At 41.0% G+C, this 26,861-nt stretch overlaps 1 protein-coding gene across 1 annotated transcript; it reads left to right on the top strand.

Moving 5' to 3' along the window:
• The first annotated feature begins 1,444 nt into the window (after positions 1-1,444).
• Positions 1,445-26,581, top strand: abhd17ab (abhydrolase domain containing 17A, depalmitoylase b). Its single transcript, XM_036579603.1, has 5 exons — positions 1,445-1,733; positions 6,285-6,670; positions 16,564-16,758; positions 19,062-19,241; positions 22,786-26,581. Exons 2-5 carry the CDS (start codon positions 6,291-6,293, stop codon positions 23,009-23,011), a joined length of 981 nt encoding a protein of 326 aa, XP_036435496.1. The 5' UTR covers positions 1,445-1,733; positions 6,285-6,290; the 3' UTR covers positions 23,012-26,581.
• Positions 26,582-26,861: the final 280 nt, after the last annotated feature.

Genomic DNA, 26,861 nt, shown 5'->3' with positions numbered 1-26,861 from the left:
TATAGAGGCCATTAATTAATTCACTGAGGCCAGAAATTAATATATTGAGGGCACAAATGACTATATTGAGGTAACAAGTTACTATATTGAGGTCACAAATTAATTTATTCAGGCCACAAATTAATATATTGAGACAACAAATTATTATATTGAGGCCACAGATTAATTTACTGTGGCCAGAAATAAATATATAGATGCCACAAATTAATTTATTGAGACCACAAATTAATATACTTATTCCACAAATTACTATTTTGAGGCAACAAACTAATATATAGAGGCCACAAATTAATTTACTGATGCCAGAAATAAATATATTGAAGGCACAAATTAATTTATTGAGATAACAAGTTACTATATTGAGGCAATGAATACATTTATTGTGGCCACAAATTACTATATTGAAGCAACAAGTTACTATATTCAGGCCACAAATTAAAATACTGATACTGAGACAACAAATTATTATATTGAGGCCACAAATTAATTTACTGTGGCCAGAAATAAATATATAGCTGCCACAAAAATTCATTTATTGAGTCCACAAATTAATATATTAGACTACAATAATTTATTCGGGCCACAAATGAAAATACTGAGGCCACAAATTAATTTACTGAGGACAGAAATAAATATATTGAAGCCACAAATTAATTTATTGAAACCACAAATTAATATATGGAGACCACAAATTAATATATTAGACCACAGTAATTTATTTGGGCCACAAATTAATTTACTGTGGCCAGAAATAAATATATAGATGCCACAAATTCATTTAATGACACCACAAATTAATATACTGAGGCCACAAATCAATAATTTGACCACATTTATTTATTTATTTAGTTAGTTAGTTATTTATTATTATACCAGAATTATTTATTTATTTGGGCCCCAAAATTAAATTCTTATTCCACAAAGTACTATTTTGAGGCAGCAAACTAATATATAAGGCCACTAATTAATTTATTGAGACCAAAAAATAATACATGGAGACCACAAATTAATATACTGAGGCCACAAATTAATATATTAGACCAGAATAATTTATTTATTTTTTTGGGCCCCAAATTAAAATACTTATTCCACAAATTACTATTTTGAGGCAACAAACTAATATATAGAGGCCACAAATTAATTCACTGAGGCCAGAAATAAATATATAGATGCCACAAATTAATTTACTGAGACCAAAAAGTAATATATGGAGACTACAAATTAATATACTGAGGCCACAGTTTACTATATCGAGTTATGGGAACTAACTCGTGATCTCAAAATATTAATTCGCGGCCACGCCTTATTAAAAGCTATCGCCACGTCACCTTAGTGGCTCTGTAATAGAGAAGATTAATAAAATGGTTTTTTTTATTTATACTTTATAACTCAAACCAAAACACGGAGGCCCCGCCCTGCTGCTCCTGTCACCACGTCACTTCCGGATGCGGTAGAGTAGGAGTTGGGGGGGAAAAAATAAAAACAGCTCAATTAGCTGAACATCAGATTAATAAATGACCGAGACGCGTTTATCGGCTCATCGTCTCCGAGATCAGACCTCAGACTCCACATCTGGACTTTCAGCCTCAGACATGTCCGCGGTTTTGTTTATTCTCTGAGGAGCCGCTGCTGTTCAGGCTGCTTTAGCTGTAGCGTTAGCTTTAGCTTTAGCACAGAGAGTCCGGCTTTGGCTGTGAGGAAGAAAACGACACGTAACGTTATGTGGATGAACTGTAAGTACAAACTTCTCATGTTTATGGTCTGTTTTTGGGACGTTAAAGATGACCGTATTCGTTTTTCCTGAGAGTAACGCAAGATTAAAATGCAGTTTGTGCAAATGACGAACAAATGACGAAGCTGAAGTTGGCTTGTTTTTTGGAATTATCCGTTCCACCTTAAATGGCGCAGCAGTTACACTAGGGCGCCTCGGGCGCCCTAGTGTAACTGCTGCGCCATTTAAGGTGGAACGGATAATTCCAAAAAAACAAGCCAACTTTAACCTCGTTTCTAGATGTTAGTGGCATCTACTGTCTGTACGCTCTTGAAAAAGATGGTTCTTCGAGGGTTCTTTAATAAAGAGGATGGTTCTATTTAGAACCGTGAGTTCTCTATGGAACCATTTCGTACTTAAACGTTTCTATACGTGGTGAAATTGTTCTTCAGGTTGATGGAGAATGTGCTGTATGTTTTTTTTTGTTTGTTTGTTTAAATAGCTCCAAGAAGGGTTCTTTAATAAATGGTTCGTGAGTTCTGTATGGAACCATTTTCGTACTTAAACGGTGAAATTGTGCTGTATGTTTTTGAAAATAGCTCCAAGAAGGGTTTCAAGCTTCATAGTGTAACAATAGAAGAACATTATCAATATAGAACCATTTACAACACACTCTTTATCAAACCAAAGAACCATTTTGCCCATGAAGTGGTTCTGTATAGCACTAAAAAGGGTTCTTCTGTTGGTACAAGCCTGACATCATCACGGTAGCAGAAATCTTTTTGGTGATATAGAACCATTTTCAGAAAGGCGCTATATAGAACCATATACAACATCAATCTGAAGAACCGTTTTACCATTGTGAACCGTTGCCTTTACTAAAGAACCCTTGAAGAGCCGTCTTTAGGTTTGTTTGTCAGCTGTGTCACCTTCAGCTCCTCCTCACTGATGTATTCTCAGCGTGTTTGTACAAGAATTGTTTGACTGTGATGTAGTGTGTGTGTTTATTTCAGTTTCGGTCTGAGTTCGTCTGGTGTTTTTCTGACTGGCTCCCGTCTTTGAACCTTCAGAAGGTTGCGTTTCATTTCCACTGTAATTATTCATGAAGCACAAGCGAAGATCAGCTCGGGCTGAGCGAAAATGACAGAAGTAACCTAATTTCCTCTTAAAGAAAAGCCCTGCGTCCTTTGTTTAAAGGAGAATTCTGACCATTTTTCACAACTTTTTGCATAATTAAATGGTTCAGATGGAAACAGAGTCATTCAGAGTGGTTTGGTGTGAAACGCTCTGTACCAGAGAAACTTACCGAGTCAGAACTGTTCACAGTGGTGGTGATAGGAACCAGACATCCACCTCTAAAAGCTCCCTCACAGAAAGGCAATAAATAAATTTAATGAAGCCACAAATATATTGAAGTAACAAGTTACTATATTGAGGTCATAAATGAACTTATTCAGGACACAAATTACAATACTGATACTGAGACCACAAATTAATATATTGAGACAACAAATTATTATATTATTGTGGCCACAAATTAAAATACAGAGGGCACAAATTACTATATTGAGGTAACAAGTTACTATATTGAAGCAATGAATAAATTTATTGTGGCCACAAATTACTATATTGGGGCAACAAGTTACTATATTAAGGTCACAAATTAATTTATTCAGGCTACGAATTAAAATACTGATCCTGAGGTCACAATAATATTGAGACAACAAATTATTATATTGAGGCCACAAATTAATTTACTGTGGCCAGAAATAAATATATAGATGCCACAAATTCATTTATTGAGACCACAAATTAATATACTGAGGCAACAAATTACTATTTTGAGGCAGCAAACTAATATATAGATGCTACAAATTAATTTACTGATGCCAGAAATAAATATATTGAAGGCACAAATTAATGTATTGAGATAACAAGTTACTATATTGAGGCAATGAATACATTTATTCAGGCCACAAATTAAAACTGATTAAAATACTCCCTCACAGAAAGTCACTACATGAAATGATTATGAATTCACTGCCTGATGTCTGAGACACTGTTTTGCAGTAAGGATTTGGCCTAACATATATATTTTTAAACCCATTCATGGTGGAGGGATACATGCAGAACGTTGTGAGGCAAAATAGTTCCCAAAGAAAACGTATTATTTCAGATTTTCCACTATTTTTATCATCATTCTTTATTTAAGCCCAGGTTTACATTGAGGGGACCCATAAATTAAGTTTGTTAAAATAAAGGTTCCAAAGTAAAGATAAAATAATAAAAGAAAACATTCGAAAATATTAAAGAAATACACAACAATAAAAATAATGTATACAATATTAATAAGAAATAATAAAACAATAATAGGACACAATAAAATATGAGTAAAAATATATGAAAATAATAATAGTATGTAAAATAGAAAAATTAAGGTTTCCCTTCATTAACATTCCATATAAGCTCAGAAGACTCGTGTAGGTTCACTGGTGGGTTTGGATAGTAAATAAAATGTCTATATTTGTGTTGTAGTCATGGCGACCCCTGGTTCCTATCACCACCACTGTAAAGACATCTGAACCGTTTCACACCAAACCACTCTGAATCACTCTGATTACATCTGAATTATGCAGAAATTTTGAAAAGTAGGTGGAATTGCCCTTTAAAACATGGCTTTCATTTCATCATGTAAATTTTATTTAAAGTGTCTTGTTTTGAAGCCTTGAAGCATTTAAAGTTGAAAACAGTGGATTCCAGTAGCCATCAGAATGACATGGCCTTTTCATTCATAGCCTTAGGCAAAGGTGGAGTCTGCTGGATTTGAATGTCACTCAGGACGGGCGATTCTCAGGCCTGTCACAGTACAAACATTACATAATGGCCTGTGAGTGTTCATGGTTCTATGTAGAACCATTTTCTTTACAAAAGAACCCTTGAGGAGCCATCTTTGTTCGTTGTTCTGTTAAAAAAATGAATAAGAAAAAAATGGGAAAGAAGTTTTGTTGAATCACATAAGAGAAGAACACTAAAGAACGTGGTTCTACAGCTTACCCTGACTTTAAATAGAACACTAATTTTGTGGTTTGCTCGTGTTTTCGTGTTTATTGTGATGTAAAAGTGACGTAATGAGCTCAACAGGCCGCACCAGCAGAGGTGGCAAAAGGTTGTGGGGGGAGTATCGCGGTTCCATCTCCCGGAACCGCGACACGAGACCGTGGATGTTTGTAATGCAATTTCGGTCTTGGGTCAGAATCGTTACACCCCCCGCAGACCACAGATCCAGAGTAGGTGACCTGTGGGTTGGAATTTACACAGAGAAAAGCAGTCAAACTAAAGATAAACAGACAAATATTAATAGTTTAACAGCTCATGTTATTTGTGTGGCTACAAAATGGGCCTAAATCGGACAGTGTTTGCCTGGTTTAGGGTCAAATAACCACAAGTACACTGTGCAGTTTTAGCCCTTTATAAATCTTGATTTGGTCGTCACAGAGTGAATGTCATGACTCTTGGAGTATTCAAACATTTAGGCCCAGTCCCATTTCTTCTTTTTACCCCTACCCCTCGTTTTCGAGAGTCACCCTAACCCCTTGGAACTCAGTTAAAGCGGGTAGTGGTTGAAATCCTCCCTCTGAAATGAGACCCTCAAATAAAAAGAGCATCACTTCATTAACAGCTACCAGCGCTGCTCTGTAGGCGACCCTGCCAGTCTGCAGTGACAGCAGAGGAGGGTAAAGTTCAGCTCCTCACTGCTGGGCTTTAGTTACATTTAGGGCATCATATGCCTTCAAAGAGGGGGGCAATTATTTATTATCACCCACCCCTAATTCTTCAGTGATATGAAGCTGAAGTCAGATATTCACCAGATTCTCATTCGAATTTTCCCTGTTCCACCTTAAATGGAGCAGCAGTTACATTCTGGTGCTTCAGGCGTTAGAACTGCTGGACTATTTAAGGTGGAACGGGAAAGTTAGCTAGATAGCTACCGAGACATCAGCATGCTACTAGCGATTTTTTTTGTATGCTTGTTATGAAGAAAATGACCATAATACACTGAAACGACATTAAACTAAGATAATACAGTGATTATCGTAATTTAACAGAGAAAATTCTCACATTTGTGGGTTTCTTTGGTCTCTCGTTCAGCCATCTTGCCAGTTTTTCTTTTTTTTTCATAACACTCTATTTGGAGGGTCATGTAGCCCTAACACTTCACCCTACCCCTCTATCTCAACCAAAACTGGGACACCCTACCCCTAGACGTAAGGGCTAAATGGTAGGGGCGAGGGGTGAAATGGGATTGGGCCTTAGACTCATTTCTGTGGCTACACTGGGGAGAAAATTGGGTACAAATCCAAAAAAAGTGCTATTAAACACAATAAATGCAATGATTTACTCCTGAACCCCTGACAGTAGGACAAAACGTAGATGGTTGTTCTGCTTGGCAGACGTCTTTTCATGCAGTTGTTCAGTGTTCTAGATATGCGACATTGACGATGTGTTCAGAAAAGTATATTTAATCACGAAACAATATCATCCTATTGACCATCATCCCTCTCTCCTCCCACAGTTGACGATGAATGGACTATCGGTCAGTGAGTTGTGTTGCCTGTTCTGTTGCCCCCCTTGCCCGAGCCGCATCGCTGCCAAGCTCGCCTTCCTGCCCCCTGAGGCCACCTATGCCCTCCTGCCGGACCTGGAGGCTGGCACGGTGCAGACCGGCTCCACCACTGGCTCCAGCCTTCGCTCGCGGGGCGGAGGGGGCGGTGGGGGTACGGGTGGAGGAGGCGGAGGTGGGGGGACCACCGGAGAGGGGCGCTGGAAGCTTCATCTCACGGAACGGGCGGAGTTCCAGTATTCCCAGAGGGAGCTGGATGCCACTGAAGTTTTCCTGACCCGGTCTGCTCGCGGGAACAGAGTGGGCTGCATGTACATCCGCTGCGCTCCGACAGCGAGGTGAGACAGAGCGGTTTAGCTCTCAGGACCTGCCGCATTACTGGCATACCTTTACTGGGCTTTGCGTCATTCAAACCTAAACAGGGATGTGAAAGTCCCACCACACAGGATGCGGGTCCATAGCACGGTCAGCAACTCCTTAATTCCTGAATCATGCGCAAAATTCACTGTTTTTGCACTGCAGTAGCAGCCATGCATGCACAAAAGTCATTTTCTTTCCTCCTCTGTACTAAATATGTGATGATTTTCACTTGCAAACCCTGAAAACGTGACTGTAAAGTCCAAAATGATGCAGGACCATTTGTCCTTCAGGTTAATTTATTGGCTTCTGTTCTTACATGAACGTTTCCGATAATTTTGTGGGAATCGTACTTGATCTTGTGCAGGTGGATCGCCACGTCATTCTTAGGCTTTGTTCACACAGCAGGTAAAAGTGGCCCGAATCTTTTTCTTCATATATGAGACAGATGTGTGTCTGTGTGTCAGTGTGAACAGATAAACACACATTAAATCTGACATTTTCAAATTCGAGTCCAGACGCCTTAATATGTGGTACTGAAATCCAATACGTATCCGATATGTGGCAGTGCGACTCAGTCTGAACAGCCAGAACGGAATTCATGCGGCTTTTACCTCAATCCAACTCCACATTCGTCTTAATTTCGCGCTGCTGAGACTCATAAACATTTAGGCTGATGTTTCTGTACCAAAAAATTAGAAGAAACTCCAAACCCCTCCGTGTTTGAAGAGATTTTGAAAGAAATGTCCGAACGCGGCCGCAGGAGAACGAGGCTGCAGCGTCAAAGAACAGTTAAAAGTCTGAAAGCAGGGTTTAAAGATTCCGAGGACGCGAACCAAAGAAGTGACCGCGCCCTTTTTACGACTCCAACACATTCTGGGTGATGAGCCCAGCTGTCAGTCAGTGAAGCTTCATGATGGCTCCTGTGATGCTGGTGAAGATGAAGCTGATCCTCCGGGAGCGACTGGCGTTCGTTGGCGGTCGTGATTGTTTACCTCTGGATGAGCCGTGAAGCAGCGTGACGCTCTGATCTTTAGAGGGTCAGTTTAGGAGCTGATCTGTTCAGACTGATGTCGCATACAGATCACATTTAAAAGATAATCTGAACAGACAAACAAAAAAATCTGATTTGGTGAGAAAATCAGATTTGGGCCACTTTTACCTGCTTTACCACACTAAATTTCCCCTAGAAATGCATGTTTGCATGTGGGAACTTTACTAGTAGCACAGCAGGAAAACATGAACTAGTTTTGACCACATTGCCGATCATAATCCAGACGCTCTCCAAAACATTCCTAAACATATCGACTCAGATGTCTTTACAGTGGTGGTGATAGGAACCAGGGGTCGCCATGACTACAACACAGATATAGACATTTTATTTACTATCCAGAACCACCAGTGAACCTACATGAGTCTTCTGAGTTTATATGGAATGTTGATGATGGAAAATAGTGGAAATTCTGAAATAACAAGTTTTCTTTGGTGACTATTTTGCCTTATAACGTCCTGCATGTACTTCTCTGCCAGGAATTAATTTTTAGTCCAAAACATTATTTCAAAACTATCATAGAACAGTGTCTCAGACATCAGGCAGTGAATTCATAACTATTTCATGTAATAACTTTCTGTGCAGGAGCTTTCTGAAGGTCATGACTCTGTAGACAGGATGACCAGCTGTGTGTCAGATATTTCTCAGTGGATGTCGCAGATTTTTCTACAATTTAATCATGAAAAACTGAAATACTGATCGTTGGTACAGAAACTCAGAGAAAAATGACTTATGAGAAACTTTGTTCTTCAGCTTCATAGACCAAACCTGAAAGTTCGAAACCTGGGTGTGATCTTAGACTCTGAGCTCTGTTTAATCTGCATGTAAACACAGTCACTAAAGCAGCTATTTATCATGTGAGAAATGTCGCTTCAGCCTTTTCTGTCTCAGAGCGACGCTGAGAAACTTGTTCATGCATTTGTTACAAGCAGAGTTGATCACTGTAATGATCTTCTGGACTTCCTGAGAAAACTATACATCCTTTATAACTCATACAAAATACAGCAGCATCCTAACAAAAACAACACAGAGAGATCAGATCAGTCCTGTTTAAAAGAGCTGCACTGACTGTCTGTATCGCTCAGGATAGATTTTAAAGCTCTGCTACTAGTTTTTAAAGCTCTAAATGACATTAAAGCACAGCTTTCATCACAGAGTGTCTGTCTGTTTATGTTCCAGCACGTAATCTAAGATCTGCAGATAGTGGCCTTCTACAAACCCCCACTGTAAGATACAGAAAACATGGAGAGACTCAGTTATTCTGCTTCTAAACTGTGGAGCTCAGCTCACCTTTTATTAGACAGTCGAGCTCAGAGCTCACTTTTAATAAACATCTAAAAACGAATCTCTTTAACTCAGCATTTAATTAAAACTCTACATCTCGTGGTTTTTATCTTCTAACTTGATGTTTCATTTTCTTCTGTTTCTAAATAAATACTAATGATTTCTTGTGTAACTGTTTTATCACCTGTCTGTAAAGCACTTTGAGCTGCCACCGTGCTATATAAATAAAAATTATTATTATTTTTATTATTATTATTATTATTATTTTAGAGGTGGACTGTTTTCTATCACCACCACTGTGAACAGTTCTGACTCGGTAAGTTTGTCTAGAACAGAAATAATTAAATTATGCAGAAATGTTGAAAAATCAGTGGAAATTCCAAGACGTAGTCATATAGAGTAGAAGGAGAAGGCCCAATCCCATTTCACCCCTCGCCCGTACCACTTAACCCTTAGCCCTTTGTTTTGCGCGTTCACGTCTAGAGTAAGGGTGTCCAAATTTTAGTTGAGAGAGAGGGGTGGGGCGAAGTGTTGGGGCTACATGACCCTCCAAATGGAGATTTTTCAGAGGCTCCAAACAAAGAGTTACGAAAAAAAAGAATAACCGGCAAGATGGAGCACAAGAGACCAAAGAAACCCACAAATATGAGAATTTTCTCCGTTAAAAAATTACGATAACTATTGTATTATCTTGGGCGGCACGGTGGCGCAGTGGGTAGCGCTGTCGCCTCACAGCAAGAATGGCCTGGGTTTGATTCCCGGCCGGGTGACCAGGGTCATTTCTGTGTGGAGTTTGCCTGTTCTCCCCGTGTCTGCGTGGGTTTCCTCCGGGTACTCCGGTTTCCTCCCACAGTCCAAAGACATGCAGTCAGGCTGATTGGACATGCTGAATTGCCCTTAGGTGTGAGTGAGTGTGTGAATGTGTATGTCTGTCTGTCTGTCTGCCCTGCGATGGACTGGTGACCTGTCCAGGGTGTATCCTGCCTTCCGCCCAATGACAGCTGGGATAGGCTCCAGCACCCCACCGCGACCCAGAAGGATAAGCGGTTTAGATGATGAATGAATGAATTGTATTATCTTAGTTTAATGTTGTTTCAGTGTATTTTGGTCGTTTTCTTCATAACAAGCATACAAAAAAAAATCGCTAATAGTATGCTAATTTCTCAGTAGCTAGCTAACTTTCCTGTTCCACCTTAAATAGTCCAGCAGTTCTGACGCCAGAAGCGCCAGAATGTAACTGCTGCACCATTTAAGGTGGAACGGGAAAATTCAAACAAGAAGCTGGTGAATATCTGACTTCAGCTTCATATCACTGAAGAATTAGGGGTGGGCAATAATAAATAATTGTCCCCCTCTTTGAAGATCATATGATGCCCTAAATGTAACTAAAGCCCAGCAGTGAGGAGCTGAACTTTACCCTCCTCTGCTGTCACTGCAGACTGGCAGGGTCGCCTACAGAGCAGCGCTGGTAGCTGTTAATGAAGTGAAGCTCTTTTTATTTGAGGGTCTCATTTCAGAGGAAGATTTCAGCCACTACCCTGTAACTCAGTTCCAAGAGGTTAGGGTGACACTCGAAAACAAGGGGTAGGGGTAAAAAGAAGAAATGGGACTGGGCCGAAGTCAGGGACATTCCTACTGGACAGTCCTCACTTTGAGGTTGAATTACTCGTCCACCTTACTGAGAAATCCTGCGCTGTGCTTCAGTTAATGCGTCTGTGAAGTTTGTTAGTCAGTGCAGATTCTCACAAATCCAGTTTTACAAGGTGGAATGTAGTTAATTAGATTATCAGTCAGGTATGAAGCAGCTGGGAAACATAAACTTCAAGAACTTCCTTAAACTAAAACACTGACTGATTTACAGTTTGTGCTGTATTTCCGGGTATATTTTACATCTTCATCATAGATTAACCTGTTCATAAAGTCAGTGCCTGTCTGTGTGTTACTCTGCATCATAGACATGAATGATTATTAGTGTTGTGATTATAGACCAAATCAGACTGTTTCTGCACACTTAAAAATGATGGTTCCGCAAGGGTTCTTTAGTCCATAATACGGCTCTGTATAGAACCATGTGCATTCAAAGAACCCTTTGCATGATTAAAGGATTATTTCAATGGTGAAATATTTTTTCAGATTGCTGGAGAATGTGTTGTATATGGTTCTATATAGAACCTTTTTGAAAAGGCTTTGATATAGCACCACCAGAAAGGGTTCTACTATTGTAAAAAGCCTGACATCATAACAAAGGTAGAACCCTTTTTGGTGCTATATAGAACCATTTTCAAAAAGGTTGTGTATAGAACCACATGCATTCAAAGAACCCTTTGCCTGATTAAAGGTTCTTTGCATCATGAAAGGGTTCTTCAGATTGCTGGAGAATGTGTTGTATATGGTTCTATATAGAACCTTTTTGAAAAGGCTTTGATATAGCACCACCAGAAAGGGTTCTACTATTGTAACAAGCCTGACATCATAACAAAGGTAGAACCCTTTTTGGTGCTATATAGAACCATTTTCAAAAAGGTTGTGTATAGAACCACGTGCATTCAAAGAACCTTTGCTTGATTAAAGGTTCTTTGCATCACGAAAGGGTTCTTCAGATTGATGGAGAATGTGTTTCATATGGTTCTATATAGACCCTTTTTGAGGTTTCGATATAGCACCACCAAAAAGGGTTCTTCTGTTGTAACAAGTCTGACATCGAAACAATAGTAGAACCCTTTTTGGTGCTATATAGAAACATAAACACATTCTCCATCAATCTAAAGAACTTTGTAACCATGCAAACAAGCCTTTAATCATTGAAAGGGATTCTTTGAATGTTGAACCCTCTTTTTCTTTGCTTAAGAACGCTTGAAGAACCTTTATTTTCAAGTGTGTAGGTGGATAACTCACTGACACTGACTGAGTCAGCTCATTTTACAGCACAGTTTACAGTAAACAAAAGCGGAGCAGACAAAACATTGGCAGTGCGGTAAAATCCTGTTGTGTTTGCGGCTGCAGTGTCAAATGTCCCAAGTATGAAGCGGATTATTTATACACTATATTGCCAAAAGTATTCACTCACCCATCCAAATCATTGAATTCAGGTGTTCCAATCACTTCCATGGCCACAGGTGTGTAAAACCAAGCACCTAGGCCTGCAGACTGCTTCTACAGACATTAGTGAAAGAATGGGTCGCTCTCAGGAGCTCAGTGAACTCCAGTGTGGTACCGTGATAGGACGCCACCTGTGCAACAAGTGCAGTCGTGAAATTTCCTCACTACTAAATATTCCACAGCCAACTGTCAGTGGTATCATAACAAAGTGGAAGCGATTGGGAACGACAGCAACTCAGCCACGAAGTGGTCGACCACGTAAAATGACAGAGCGGGGTCAGCGGACGCTGAGGCGCATAGTGCGCAGAGGTCGCCAACTTTCTGCAGAGTCAATCGCTACAGACCTCCAAACTTCATGTGGCCTTCAGATCAGCTCAAGAACAGCGTAGAGAGCTTCATGGAATGGGTTTCCATGGCCGAGCAGCTGCATCCAAGCCTTACATCACCAAGCGCAATGCAAAGCGTCGAATGCAGTGGTGTAAAGCGCCGCCACTGGACTCTAGAGCAGTGGAGACGTGTTCTCTGGAGTGACCAATCACGCTTCTCCATCTGACAATCCGATGGATGAGACTGGGTTTGGCGGTTGCCAGGAGAACGGTACTTGTCTGACTTCACTGTGCCAAGTGTACAGTTTGGTGGAGGGGGGATTATGGTGTGGGGCTGTTTTTCAGGAGTTGGGCTCGGCCCCTTAGTTCCAGTGAAAGGAGCTCTTAATGCTTCAACTTGACCGGCCTGCACAGAGTCCTGACGTCAACCCGATAGAACACCTTTGGGATGAATTAGAGCGGAGCCAGGCCTTCTCGTCCAACATCAGTGTCTGACCTCACAAATGCGCTTCTGGAAGAATGGTCAAAAATTCCCGTAAACACTCCTAAACCTTGTGGAAAGCCTTCCCAGAAGAGTTGAAGCTGTTATAGCTGCAAAGCGTGGGCTGACATCATATTAAACCCTATGGATTAAGAATGGGATGTCACCTAGCGTGTGTGTATATATATACACACACACACACACACACACACACACACACACACACACACACACACAGTGAAGCCCGAAATTATTCATACCCCTGGCAAATTTTGAATTAAAGTTATTTTTATTCAACCAGCATTTTTTTTGACCGGAAATGATACAGGCATCTCCCAGAAGATAATAAGACGAAGTACAAGAGGCATCATTGTGGAAAAAAAAAATATTCCTCAGCTTTTATTTACATTTGAACAAAAAGTGGCAGGTCCAAAATTATTCATACCCTTTGCAAACTGTCACAGTCTATGGGAAAATCCAAAGTTCTATACCATTTCAAATAGTCCAAGCTGTTCTAAAGCATCCTAATTACCCTGATTCTTTGGGAACAGCTGTTTTAATGAACTCAACAGGTGAAAAACAGCAGGTCTCTGCAGTTGGTTTGTGGACGGTCATGGCTAAGACAAAGACTAAGGACCTGCGGCTGTGCATTGTGGCTGCTCACAAGTCAGGAAAGGGCTATAAGGCCATATCTAAATGTTTTCAAGTTCCAGGGGCTACAGTGCAAAGTATTATTCAACAATGCAAGACGTTCCGCACTGTGGAAAATCTCAGAGGACGTGGTCGGAAGCCAAAAGTGACACCTGTGCTAGCCAGGAGGATAGTGAGAGGTGAAAAAGAATCCAAGGATCACCACCAAGGCCATCCTGGTGAATCTGGGCTCTGCTGGGGGCAACATCTCAAGGCAGACAGTCCAACGGACACTGCACACTGCTGGGATCCACGAACGCAGACCAAGGAGGACGCCACTTCTCCAGAAAAGGCACACAAAAGCCCGCTTGGCCTTTGCAAATGCTCATCTGGACAAAGAAGAAGACTTCTGGTCTTCTGTTTTATGGTCAGATGAAACAAAAATTGAATTGTTTGGCCACAATGATGTATCCTTCATTTGGCGTAAAAAAGGAGAAGTCTTCAACCCTAAAAACGCCATCCCCACTGTCAAACATGGTGGGAACCAAATGATTTGGGGGTGTTTTTCAGCCAGTGGACCAGGGAACCTAATCACAGTAAACAGCACCATGAAAAAAAGAGCAATACATCAAGATTCTCAACAACAACATCAGGCAGTCTGCAGAGAAACTTGGCCTTGGGCACCAGTGGACATTTCAGCACGACAACGACCCAAAACACACAGCAAAAGTGGTGAAGAAATGGTTAGCGGACAAAAACATTAACGTTTTGCACTGGCCCAGCCAGAGTCTGTGGAGGGAGCTAAAGATCAGGCTGATGGCAAGGAGACCCTCCAATCTGAAAGAGTTGGAGCTCATCGCTAAAGATGAATGGGCAAAAATACCAGTGGAGACATGCAAAAAGCTGGTCAGCAATTATAGATAGAACGAGGCTGCAGCGTCAAAGAACAGTTAAAAGTCTGAAAGCAAAGGTTAAAGATTCCGAGGACGCGAACCAAAGAAGTGACCGCGCCCTTTTTACGGCTCGAACACATTCTGGGCGATGAGCCTACCTGTCAATCACGTTTTGGATGAGTCTTTCAAATTTTTTGGTACATAAACATCATTCTAAATGTTTGAGTCTCAGCAGCGTGAAATTATGACAAATATAGAGTTGGATTGACGTAAAAGCCGCATGAATTCCGATCTGGCTGGTCAGACTGCGTCGCGTTGCCGCATATCGGATACGTATTGGATTTCAGTACCAGATATAAAAGTGTCCCAAATCAGAATTAAAAATGTCAGATTCTGTGTGTTTATCTGTTCACACTGACACACAGACACACATCTGTGTCACCTATGAAGAAAAAGATCAGATTCGGGCCACTTTTACCTGCTGTGTGAACAAAGCCCAAGATCACAGTAAAGATTACCCAACAGTGCATTGTTCAGCCCTACTGTAGAGCTCAGACACTCTGACACTGTTTCCTTTCATCTCTTTTGCATTCTTTCAATCTTTTTCTTCTTTCTCATTCCCTTCCTCCTTCTCTGTGCTCTCAGATCTTCCTGCTTTAACTCCTCCCTTCACTTTTCACCTGCTTGTTATCGTCTCCCGACCTTCAGCCGTAATGTTGTTGTTCATTCTCACAGTATGACGGTGACTCTAAACGTCTCACTGTGAGCCTCAGATTACAATCTGTGGGTCAGATTGTGAGGAACTGCCAAACTACCAAAGTGTTTCTAAATGTGCTTATTTCCTTATTATAATATGCAAATAGCTCAGCGATCTGTGAGCCTCGTGCGTCACGGCGGTGTGTTAGGGAAGCTGATTGGGAATCCCACAGGTTGACGGTGGCTGAACCGGAAAAGTGAGTCATGGTCTGATGAGTTTGATAACACAGCTTTAAATGATCCGCTGTAATGAATAGCAACCTGACTCAAAAACAGATACTGTTAAAATCAAACTGCAATCACATCTGACCTTTTTAACCATGTCAGTTCATCTCTCTGCTCATATTAACCTAAATTTATAGTGTAGTTTAAAATAGATCATTGCACCTTCCTACAAAATGTCCTCTGATTTTGTTGTTGGTTTTTGTTGTGGTGTTGTTTTATAGGCTTTCTATAATAAGTCCATGTCTATTTTGTGATCCATGCTGATGTTCTGTGTTCTACTGCTCATGTTCATGGGTTCTACTGATCACACCTGTCATATACTCAGAAAAGAGTATCGTGATGCATTCATGCCAGAAATGTTAACATATCACAGTTATCCACCCCAACTGTCATTTATTATTGTAGTGATCAAATTTAGTAAAGAAAGTGGTTCTATCTAGAACAGTGAACACTCAAAGAATCCTTTGTGTGATTAAAAGGTTCTTTGCATCATTAAATTGTTCTTCAGATTGATGGAGAATGTCCTGTAGATGGTTCTATACAGAACCTTTTTGAAAAGGGTTCTTCTATTGTGGTGGTGTTAAGCCTGTAACAATAGAAGAACCCTTTAGGGTGCTATATAGAACCCTTTTCAAAAAGGTTCTATATCGCACTCAAGTACTTCTATTGTGATGACGTCAAGCTTGTAACAATAGAAAAACCCTTTTTAAAAAGGTTCTGTATAGCACTCAGAAGGGTTCTTCTATTGTGACGATGTCAGGCTTTTAACAGTAAAAGAACCCTTTTCAGAAAGGTTCTATATGGCACTCAAAACGGTTCTTCTATTGTGACTATGTCAAGCTTGTAACAATAGAAGAACCCTTGTCAAAAAGGTTCTATATAGAACCATCTGCAGCACATTCTCCATCAATCTGGACAACCCTTCCATGATACAAAGAACCCTCATGCCCAGAGTTCTTTCTGTGTTCATGGTTCTGTATAGAACCATTTTCTTTACTCTTGAAGAACCATCTTTAAGAGTGTAGCCTTTAAAAAATAGTAATAAAAGCAGCCTGACGCTCCCGAAGCGGCGGATGGGCCGTTCTCCGTCTCCGCGCCGCTGATGCCTCGTCCTCTCTGTTCTCCGCAGGTTCACAGTGCTCTTCTCTCATGGGAACGCAGTGGATCTGGGCCAGATGAGCAGTTTCTACATCGGCCTTGGGACCCGAATCAACTGCAACATCTTCTCCTACGACTACTCGGGCTACGGCGTCAGCTCAGGCAAACCGTCGGAGAAGAACCTTTATGCAGACATCGACGCGGCGTGGCAGGCCCTACGCACGCGGTAAGATGGCCATAAGCCTACAGACCTCTTAATGCATTTTTCTAGACCCAGGATGGAGGTTCTGTATGGTTGGTTCTGTGAGTTCTGTATGTTTGGTAAAGTTTGCAAGCTGTTTTTGTGCCCAGGGACGGTCCAGAGAACCGATCTGGTTTAAACTCCGAGCATGAAGCTGAACACCCACAGCAGCTGCTGAGTCTCTGAGCTGCAACGGCTAAACTGAGGCTGCAGTTGTGCTCAGTTACGCATATTTTACTGAAAATGTTGTCATCAGTTTCAATGATCCTTTTACATCTCGTGAATTGAGTGTAATATTTGAGCAGTATTGCCAATATTATGTGTGAAACCAACAATATAAACAAAAATGGAAAATAATGCTAATAATGTATTGACCAAAGTAAATAATGTAGTAATTTAATATTAACATAAATGACTAATTTATTTAAAAAGAAGTAATTAAAAAAATACATTATTTAAAAAATAATAAAAATGTAGTAGCAACATAAAAAATAATACAAATAATGTAATAATTACTTCTTCTTTGAACAGTTACCTGCCATCATTTGCATCCCTGAATAACTGGGTAACAATGTGTTATTTACTGTGTTTCAGCTTATTTTAAAAGAACAGTTTAAAAACTGAATCGTACACAACTAAATATATACTATATATATATATAGATATATATGTATATGTAGTGTGTGTGTGTGTGTGTGTGTGTGTGTGTGTGTGTGTATAATATATGTATGTAATATGCAGAAACTGCTGTTTTAAAAGCTGCATATTTGGCTTTCTGACCAGAATATTAAAGAATAAACAGACAGTGGCTGTAGATAATTAGTTTTATTCAGTTTAACTTGTACACATCGTTCTCTTCTACACTAGATATTTTGTTTTGTTAAAGTCAGAGCAGCTGCTGCTGCGTTTCTATGGCAGCGGGTTTACTGATCGCTTCTGAACATGTTATCGTCATGTTAAAGCAGCGTACGCATTATTTAGTTGTTACTAGTTAGGACACAAATTACGTATTTGTGGTGCAACCAAATTTAGTAAAAGGATAGTTTGACACTAGTGTAACTAAGGACTCAGGCCCAATCCCATTTCACCCCTCGCCCCTACCACTTAGCCCTTACCCTCCTTTTTGCGAGTTCACGTCTAGGGGTAGGGTGTCCCAATTCTTGTTGAGATTGTTATGAGGATAGGAAAAAAAGAAAAACCAGCAAGGCGGAGTACAAGAGACCAAAGAAACACACAAAGATTTTCTCTGCTAAAAATTAATATAACCACTGTATTATCTTAGTTTAATGTCGTTTTAGTGTATTATGGTCATTTTCTTCATAACAAGCATAAAAAATTGCTAGTGGTATGTTGATGTTTTGGTAGCTAGCTAGCTAAATTTCCCGTTCCACCTTAAATTGTCCAGCAGTCACATTCTGGCGCCTCAGGCATCGTTTAAGGTGGAACAAGAAAAATTGGAATGAGAATCTGGTGAATATCTGACTTCAGCTTCATATCACTGAAGAATTAGCAGTGGGCGATAATAAATAATTGCCCCCCCCTTTGGTGGCGTATGATGTCCTAAATGTAACTAAAGCCCAGCAGTGAGGAGCTGAACTTTACCCTCCTCTGCTGTCACTGCAGACTGGCAGGGTCGCCTACAGAGCAGCGCTGGTAGCTGTTAATGAAGTGACGCTCTTTTTATTTGAGGGTCCCATTTCAGAGGGAAGATTGCAGCCACTACCCCTTGTATCTCAGTTCCAAGGGGTTAGGGTGACTCTCGAAAACAAGGGGTAGGGGTCAAAATAAGAAATGGGACTGGACCTAAGTAAACATTTTACACCCAAATTTAAGTATAAACTTGCGCTAACCTGGTGTAACCCAGCCCTGGTGTCTGAATATGACAACACCTGAGAAAAAGTTCCACCATGTTTAGACTGCTGAGTAAAACACTCCTTATTGCATCTGTTTTTCTTCCTTATCAAGTTCAGTTTTGTTTGTTCAGACACACGGCGGACTTGCTGAAATGACTGACATGAATTTTGAGTTGTTCATTTGGTTCAAAGGACCGAAACAGATCCTGTTAGGGTTGGGCGATTTTTAAAACATCCTGATGGACGATATTGTAACTCATATTCAGTCATCAGTAAAATCTTTAAATTGCTCAAGCCTGGATTCTACCCAGTCCTTGTATAATTAGAGTAGAACCCCCCCCGGCAATGTAATTACAGTTAAAATGCCTTTGCCTTAACCTGTGTAGACACTCCTTAGAAACCGTCTGACTGCTTTTTCCCTCCTGTGTTGAGCAGGTATGGCATCAGTCCGGAAAATATAATCCTCTACGGGCAGAGCATTGGCACGGTGCCCACAGTGGACTTGGCGTCGCGGTATGAGTGTGCCGCCGTCATCCTGCACTCTCCGCTCACCTCCGGCATGCGCGTGGCCTTCCCAGACACCAAGAAGACCTACTGCTTCGACGCTTTCCCCAAGTGAGTCTCGCATGCAAATTTCATTGACTGTTTTGCTTTCATCGGTTTCATCGATCAATTTACATCTTGTGAATTTGAGCGTAATGGTTTAGCAGTCTGAAGAACAGTGCTCGATTTGTGGTTAACTGAAACAAAGCTGTTGTCAGTATTATGTATAATACCATTAATAAGAGCAAAAAATAGAAAATAATGCTAATAATGAATAATTATTTCTTCTTCGAACAGTTACTATGAGTCTGATATCACTGCGCCTCCCTAATTTATGCAGAAATTAACTGCAGTATGTGTTATTTACTGTCTGTTTCTGATTGTTTTAAAAGAAGTTACATAAAACTAATTAGTCGGGATGCAACCAAATTTTGGCTACTGAAAATTTTCGAATGAATGAATTTCATCCATTTAATCCAGCCCGACCCTTTAGGATTATTTATCCTGAAACAGCCCTCGCTCACACTGTGTGCTGTGATGTGTGTCAGCTGTGTAGTTCCTCCTGTGGGGCTCATAGAGTGATTCAGTCATTTCAGCATCATAGATCATCATCTTAAGTGAGGTGCTTATTTTAAAAACAGCTCATTTTAAAGATTAATAGATTCTCTGATACTGCAGCGTTTTAGGATCGGAAAGGGAAAAGCAGCAAAATCTCTGTTACATATTTCAGAAACAAACACTCAAACAGACTCAGGGTCAGGATTAGGGCCAGGGTGAGCGTTAAGATAAGGTTTTGGGTTGAGGTTAAGGTGATGGTTAGGATTAGGGCAGGGTGAGGGTTAGGATTAGATTTTGGGTTGAAGTTAAGGTCAGGGTTAGGATTAGGTTTTGGGTTGAGGTTAAGGTCAGGGTCAGGATTAGGTTTTGGGTTGAGGTTAAGGTCAGGGTTAGGATTAGGGCCAGGGCCAGGGTGAGGGTTAGGATTAGGTTTTGGGTTGAAGTTAAGGTTAGGATTAGGGCCAGCGTGAGGATTAGGTTTAGGGTTTGGGTTGAGGTTAAGGTCAGGGTCAGGATTAGGGCCAGGGAGAGGGTTAGGATTAGGTTTTGGGTTGGAGCAGCACTGCTGTGTCTGATCCACTCAGACCAGCGCAGCACACATTAAAACACCACCACCATGTCAGTGTTACTGCAGTGCTGAGAATGATCCACCACCCAAATAGTACCTGCTCTGTGAGGGTCCATGGGGGTCCTGACCACTGAAGAACGGGGTGACAAAGTATCAGAGAAACAGATGGACTACAGTCTGTAACTGTAGAACTACAAAGTGCACCTATATAGTAAGTAGAAACAGGGAGGTGGTCAGAATGTTATGCCTGATCGATATATATAAACCATATTACATGTGGGATTTTCTCTCCTCAGAATAAACTTGATTAGACTTTTGTAGGTCAAAATATTGAAAATTGATGAAAAAATGATCATTTTTGTTAAGAACATCCAGAAAAGCTGTGTCCCCCAAGCTTTTGACCTGCAATATGCAGGGGCGTTGATGGACAGTGATGATTCATTTATCTGTTTATTTTTTTTAGCTTATTCATGCTAAAGTCTTTTATTTTGTCTGCCTCGCGTGAAGACTCTGTGTTCTTTTGCCAGAAACAAAAGCCTCTGAAATGAAACGGGCATTGTTGATTCAATCAAGCAGCGGCGTCCTTCTGTATGACTCCTGCTGACAGATAATTGCAGGCTAGATTGTTGCTGCTTCGGTTCAGCGCTGTTGCTTTTCGGAAGGCGATGATTACTGTTGTCACGGCCGAGACCAACGGTAGTCGTCTGTCACAATAAAGCGAACGGCGGAGCTGCTTTATCTTGCCGCCGCTCAGCGTGATATTATAAAGGGGAATTTATCTGTAGGTGATGTTTGCCTATGTAAACGCAGGAACGAGTGAAACGTCTGTCGCTGTTCTTTGGAGAGCTAATGTACTGAAAGCATATTCTGTTGCTATAGTTACAGTACAGCATCTGTTTTGAATTGACGAAGTGTAGCTGTAGACGCATTAAGATAAAAGGAGCTTTTGATCTGTAGTTGCTCTTGGATTTTCCTTGATCTTTTTCTTTCCAAGGACAGCTTGGACTGCTCTGTGATAGTGTTAGTGTGAGGCTGTGGTGTGGGGTATACTCAGTGTACAGCTGCAACAAGTAGTCGATAAAGTACATTTCTATGGAAAAACTGTCGTATTTTTAAAAAGCTTCGATGATATTACAAAAATTTAACATCCTGTAGTGTATTACGGTCTGTCAGAATGACTGTGTGGATCATATGAACATTATACAGGCTTTTTAAGTGAAACAGTAGAAGCCATATCACCCCCTACCCTTCCTGTAGTGTATTACAGTCTGTCAGAGTGACTGTGTGGATCATATGAACATTATAGAGCTTTTTAAATGAAACAGTAGAAGCCGTATCGCCCCCTACACTTCCTGTAGTGTATTACAGTCTGTCAGAGTGACTGTGTGGATCATATGAACATTGTAGAGCTTTTTAAATGAAACAGTAGAAGCCGTATCGCCCCCTACACTTCCTGTACAGTGATGCTGTAGCGCTGGGCACGGCGAGGGTGATGCTGTAGCGCTGGGCATGGCGAGGGTGATGCTGTAGCGTTGGGTACGGCGAGGGTGGTGCTGTAGCGCTGGGCATGGCGAGGGTGATGCTGTAGCGTTGGGTACGGCGAGGGTGGTGCTGTAGCGCTGGGCATGGCGAGTGTGGTGCTGTAGCGTTGGGCACGGCGAGGGTGGTGCTGTAGCGCTGGGCACGGCGAGTGTGGTGCTGTAGTGCTGGGCACGGCGAGGGTGGTGCTGTAGCGTTGGGCACGGCGAGTGTGATGCTGTAGCGTTGGGCACGGCGAGTGTGGTGCTGTAGTGCTGGGCACGGCGAGGGTGGTGCTGTAGTGCTGGGCACGGCGAGGGTGGTGCTGTAGTGCTGGGCATGGCGAGTGTGATGCTGTAGCGTTGGGCACGGCGAGGGTGGTGCTGTAGCGTTGGGCACGGCGAGGGTGGTGCTGTAGCGTTGGGCACGGCGAGTGTGGTGCTGTAGTGCTGGTCACGGCCAGTGTGGTGAGTGTGGTGCTGTCGTGTGTTGTATAAACAGTGCCATGCTGTGCTGGAGTGGGAGTTAAACACATGGTGGCGATGCAGCTGCTGTCAAAGCCCCTTCTGTTCACGGCCGCCTTTCGCACTGAGAGCTTGTTAGATCTCTAACACACACACTGGATTCTGTAATAGATACTTCAGCTGTTCAGATCGCTCACACACACACACACACACATGCGCACACAGTAGATTCTTTCTCATTTGGGTTTTACAGCTGTTTAAATCGGATTTTATATTTAATAAAACTTTAAAAATATAATTGTTCTTGGCTTCCTCAAAGCACTCAAAGCTATTTCAGTGCCTCTGATATATAAACTCAAAATACCTCATTTTTTTAAATATATAAAACATGTAAATATTTAATTTAAATCAAAGATGGCAAAAAACAGCTTCAGAAGTTGTAAAAACTGAGACACATTCCAGTTTATTTCTGTTTATTTAACTACTTCTCTCTTTCCAACCCCTCCAGCATCGAGAAGGTGTCCAAGATCACGTCTCCGGTGCTGATCATCCATGGGACGGAGGACGAGGTGATAGATTTTTCTCACGGTTTGGCCCTCTACGAGCGCTGCCCAAAGGCCGTGGAGCCGCTGTGGGTGGAGGGAGCCGGACACAACGACATCGAACTGTACAGCCAGTACCTGGAGCGCCTGCGCAGGTTTATCGGGCAGGAACTGGCAACCCAGCACACCTGAGACTTCACCTGTGCACTCATCTCATCAACATCACTCTCTGTTTCATTTTTTCCACTATCTAGATCTTGTTCTCTCCTTATTTTCTCTTTTGCCTACCATTTTCTTCCATTCTTTTCTCTCTGTCTCGTCCGCTTCTATTTTTTTTTTCTGCTTATTTTTTTTTCTCTCGGTCATCATTCTCACACCTTTTCACTTTCGTCATGTAGTTCTCTTTTATTCTCTTTCTCTCTTGACGTCCTTCCGTCCCTCCAGACCGCCCAGCTCCAGCACGAGTGAGACGGCTGTCTGTAGAACAGGTGGATCCCTGTTTTTGAATGGACGTTGTTGCTTATTTGGAGCGAGTTGATGTGGATTCTCTGCAACGGAGGTTTTCCGGTTGGCCTCTGGGTTTAATCTTCACCGTCTCCGTGTCCGGAAGTGCGTTTGTACGAGGCAAAGCTCTCCGTTCTCTGGTTCTCTGAGGGCAGTACAAGGATACAAGAAGCCAGGCCCGACACTCTACCTCCTGCCTGCTTACATAGCTAAAAGTAAACAAAATCCATCGGGAAACCAGTTAGCGTGATGCTGACTGGCACCCTACTAGCTTACGTGCATAATTATGAGCAACCTAGTTATGAGAAACAACTCATGCCTTCTTGACATCTGATCTGAGAAACATCTTCCAAAACTCATTCAGAACAGGGCTTCATGATGTGGACGAAATAGCATTGCAGTTTTATTGCTACATATTGTGATACGAATATTGATCTGCATTATACACTGATACATCAAAACACCCACAGAAGATGATTTGGAAGTTTGATTGATCAGCACACAGTAAAAAAAAAACACCATGATTGGTTAGATTGGCATATTTGCCTTCTTTAGTATCGGTATTGCAAAGGCCAGTATGATATAATGATTCAAACGATATATCGTGCAGCCCTATTTCCGATTATTGAATTAAAAAAGTGACTTCCGTTATTTTATTTATTTATTTTTTTTAATTCTGCATAACTAAATGTAAGATGTAAACAGAGTCGTTCAGAGTGGTTTGGTGTGAAACGCTCAGTTCTGGATAAACCCAGTCAGAATTGTTCACAGTGGTGGTGATAGGTACCAGACGTCCACCTCTAAAAGCTCCCTCATAGAAAGTTATTGTTTTGCAATAGCTTTGAGAAAGTTTTGGCCACTCTATTCATGGCGGAGGGGTACATGAGGCTAAATAGTCCCAAAGAAAACGGAATATTTCAAATTTTTCACTATTTTCCATCATCAACATTCCATGTAAACCTCAGAAGACTCGTGTAGGTTCACTGGTGGTTTTGGATAGTAAATAAAATATCTACATTTGTGTTGTAGTCATGGTGACCCCTGGTTCCTATCACCACCACTGTAAAGACATCTGAGTCAAATATTTCAGAACAGACTACTCTGAGTTTACTTTAGTTATGCAGAAATTTTGAAAAATCCGTGGAATTCCCGTTTATTATTTGTTTTTAAAACCCAAAAAGGCTTTTGTGGGTTTTCAGCCACCATAAACCAGCTTCATTTCACCACCCACACAGCTGACTGATCCTCCAGGTCCTTAGTAAGTTGACTGATGATCTGGTGGTGGGCTTGGCATGAATGTCTAGAATTTCTCACCCCGAGGGCAGTTTCCCCAGCAGATCCTGTTCTGAAAACAAGCCACCTGCAGGTGATATCATCTCTTTTCCACGGAACTGGATAGTTTCCCTTTCCAAACACGCTCTCGGGTTAGACGCATTGTCTCTCTTTACGCATATGTGTGACAAATCATCGCTGTCATAACAAAACCATGTAACTCTGAGATGGTAAAATTAACTCATTCATGTTCAAAAGCTACATTAAGTACCACAGAACTTGTTCTTACTGGTTTAAAATGATGAAATTTAGCAAAGATGTACTTCGGAGGAAGGTTTAACAGTACCAGGTTGAATTTTTTTGATTACATGTAATTTTGGAACTTTTATTTTGTCATTTTGTTCACAATCGAATTAGGCTTGTCTGTTTTTAATTAAAATCAGTAGTTTTATTTGGCCAAAAGACTGAATTTAATGGCAAATGAGATGACGACCTCACTCTGTAGCCATACAGTTTGACTGATGTGAAAAATTTCTTTAGATTCAGAAGCTCAGAGAACCAGATGGACTTAAATGAGTTTATGTATATGAATGTAAGGAGATTGTATCACATGTGGTCCAATCATCATGAAATGTTCACACAAACTAAAGGGCAGTTGGCATTTTACATTTTTAAAATAGTTTTTTGTTCTGATATCAGTGATAAGCTAGTCCCCACATGTGTAGAAATACAATTATGCCAGTATGGTCACCCCAGGGAGGGTGCTGGTCACCGTCCACCAGTGTCTCTTTGTGGTCAAGCTGAACTGACACTGAGTGAGGAGACACTTGATATTTGAGCCCAAAGCAGAGCTGAAGCTGGTGAGCTGGATTTCTTTCTATTGTCTCCAGACAACCCCCAGTGCCTTTCTCCCATCATCAGAGGCCCCAGGCTAGCACTGAATCATCCGCTTCCCGTGAAGCCACCTGAGATCACCTTATATGGAGCTCTAAGAACACCTGTTGGCCCTTTTTTAACCAGTGTAAGTCCACACCCAGAGATATTTCACGCCATCAAAGCAAAGATGTTTCTTCTGTCCGACGTTAGGTTAAAGCAATACTCCAGCATTTTTCCTAATCTAAAATGGTCGGTTACCACGGCAACTGCCCATTTACTTCCATTGTAAATGCGTCTCGAGTCGACACGTTTTCTGTATTTTTCTGGGTTTAATGAAACGTGTCAGAATGACGTCTGTTGTAACTGATTTTATGCTACAAATGCAGGAGATTAGATTGAACAAAGTTTGGCCTGTCAAAGCATGGAAACCTGTCCAGATCGCTGAATGAGACTCAAATCTTCTTTGTTACCCCAAAGAAATCTCCTCCAGGCAGCAGAATTATTCCTACACCTCTATATATGTGGAATGGGTGTTCCTCAGTACTCAGCCTTTTTCATCAGAAGTGATGGGGGTGGAAAAACCTCGGGATAGACAGATTCAGTAGAGATAAGTCATTTAAATATACCTTCTTTATCTCATGGACAAACAAAAACGTTTCTGGTTTGTCCTGTTTTAACACATTTGTGTCCAACAGCTAAATTCATTATGATGATAAAACTTGATGGTATAATACTTTTCTACCCAAATTAATTTTGGGTTTTCTGTTGTTTTATTAGAAACTAGTTGTCCCATTTGACGATTAGACTGAACTTAATCATAAATTAAGTTGTAACCTCACTTTTTCGCCATGTGGATTGATTGATTTTAGGGGTCATATTTGTGATCAGAGAACATCTGGACCAAATTTGAAATTTCAGATGTGGATGCTGTGACTCAAATCAAGTTATCAGTCCCACACACCAACTCGTTTGTCTTGTAGGCATTATTATCATTGTGATTAATTTTTCATCGCTTATAGATTTTTTGCTGTTAAGCAAATTTTACATGAATTCATTTATGGTGTAGGTGTTTTTGAAGAGGATTTAAGTAATTAAATGTGATTTCTGAAATTGTATGTCTATTTGATGCTTGGCAGATTTTGTCATATCAGAACTGGTTTTTATTATTATTATTATTATTATTTGTTGGTGAGAACGCCAGCTGCTCTTTACATTCCCTGAACATTTCATAATGAACCTACCAACAGAAAGAGTCCAACATTACATGGAATTAAATCTCATTTTGTTCATTTATATTAAACTAAAAACAGCATCCCAGCCTGAAACTAGAGTTTAATGTTATTTGTCGTGTTGTTGCAGGATTCTGTCCCTCAGCCTCATCGGTTTAACA

This window comes from Colossoma macropomum, unplaced genomic scaffold (genome assembly GCF_904425465.1).
Source record: "Colossoma macropomum unplaced genomic scaffold, Colossoma_macropomum, whole genome shotgun sequence".
Classification (NCBI taxonomy): domain Eukaryota; kingdom Metazoa; phylum Chordata; class Actinopteri; order Characiformes; family Serrasalmidae; genus Colossoma; species Colossoma macropomum.
This window is presented reverse-complemented; position numbering and strand designations above follow the sequence as displayed.

Coding starts and splice junctions, on each gene's coding strand:
- abhd17ab (XM_036579603.1), top strand. CDS start 6,291: ATGAATGGACTATCGGTCAGTGAGTTGTGTTGCCTGTTCTGTTGCCCC. Junction 6,671..16,563: donor CGCTGCGCTCCGACAGCGAG/GTGAGACAGAGC, acceptor TGTTCTCCGCAG/GTTCACAGTGCTCTTCTCTC. Junction 16,759..19,061: donor TGGCAGGCCCTACGCACGCG/GTAAGATGGCCA, acceptor TGTGTTGAGCAG/GTATGGCATCAGTCCGGAAA.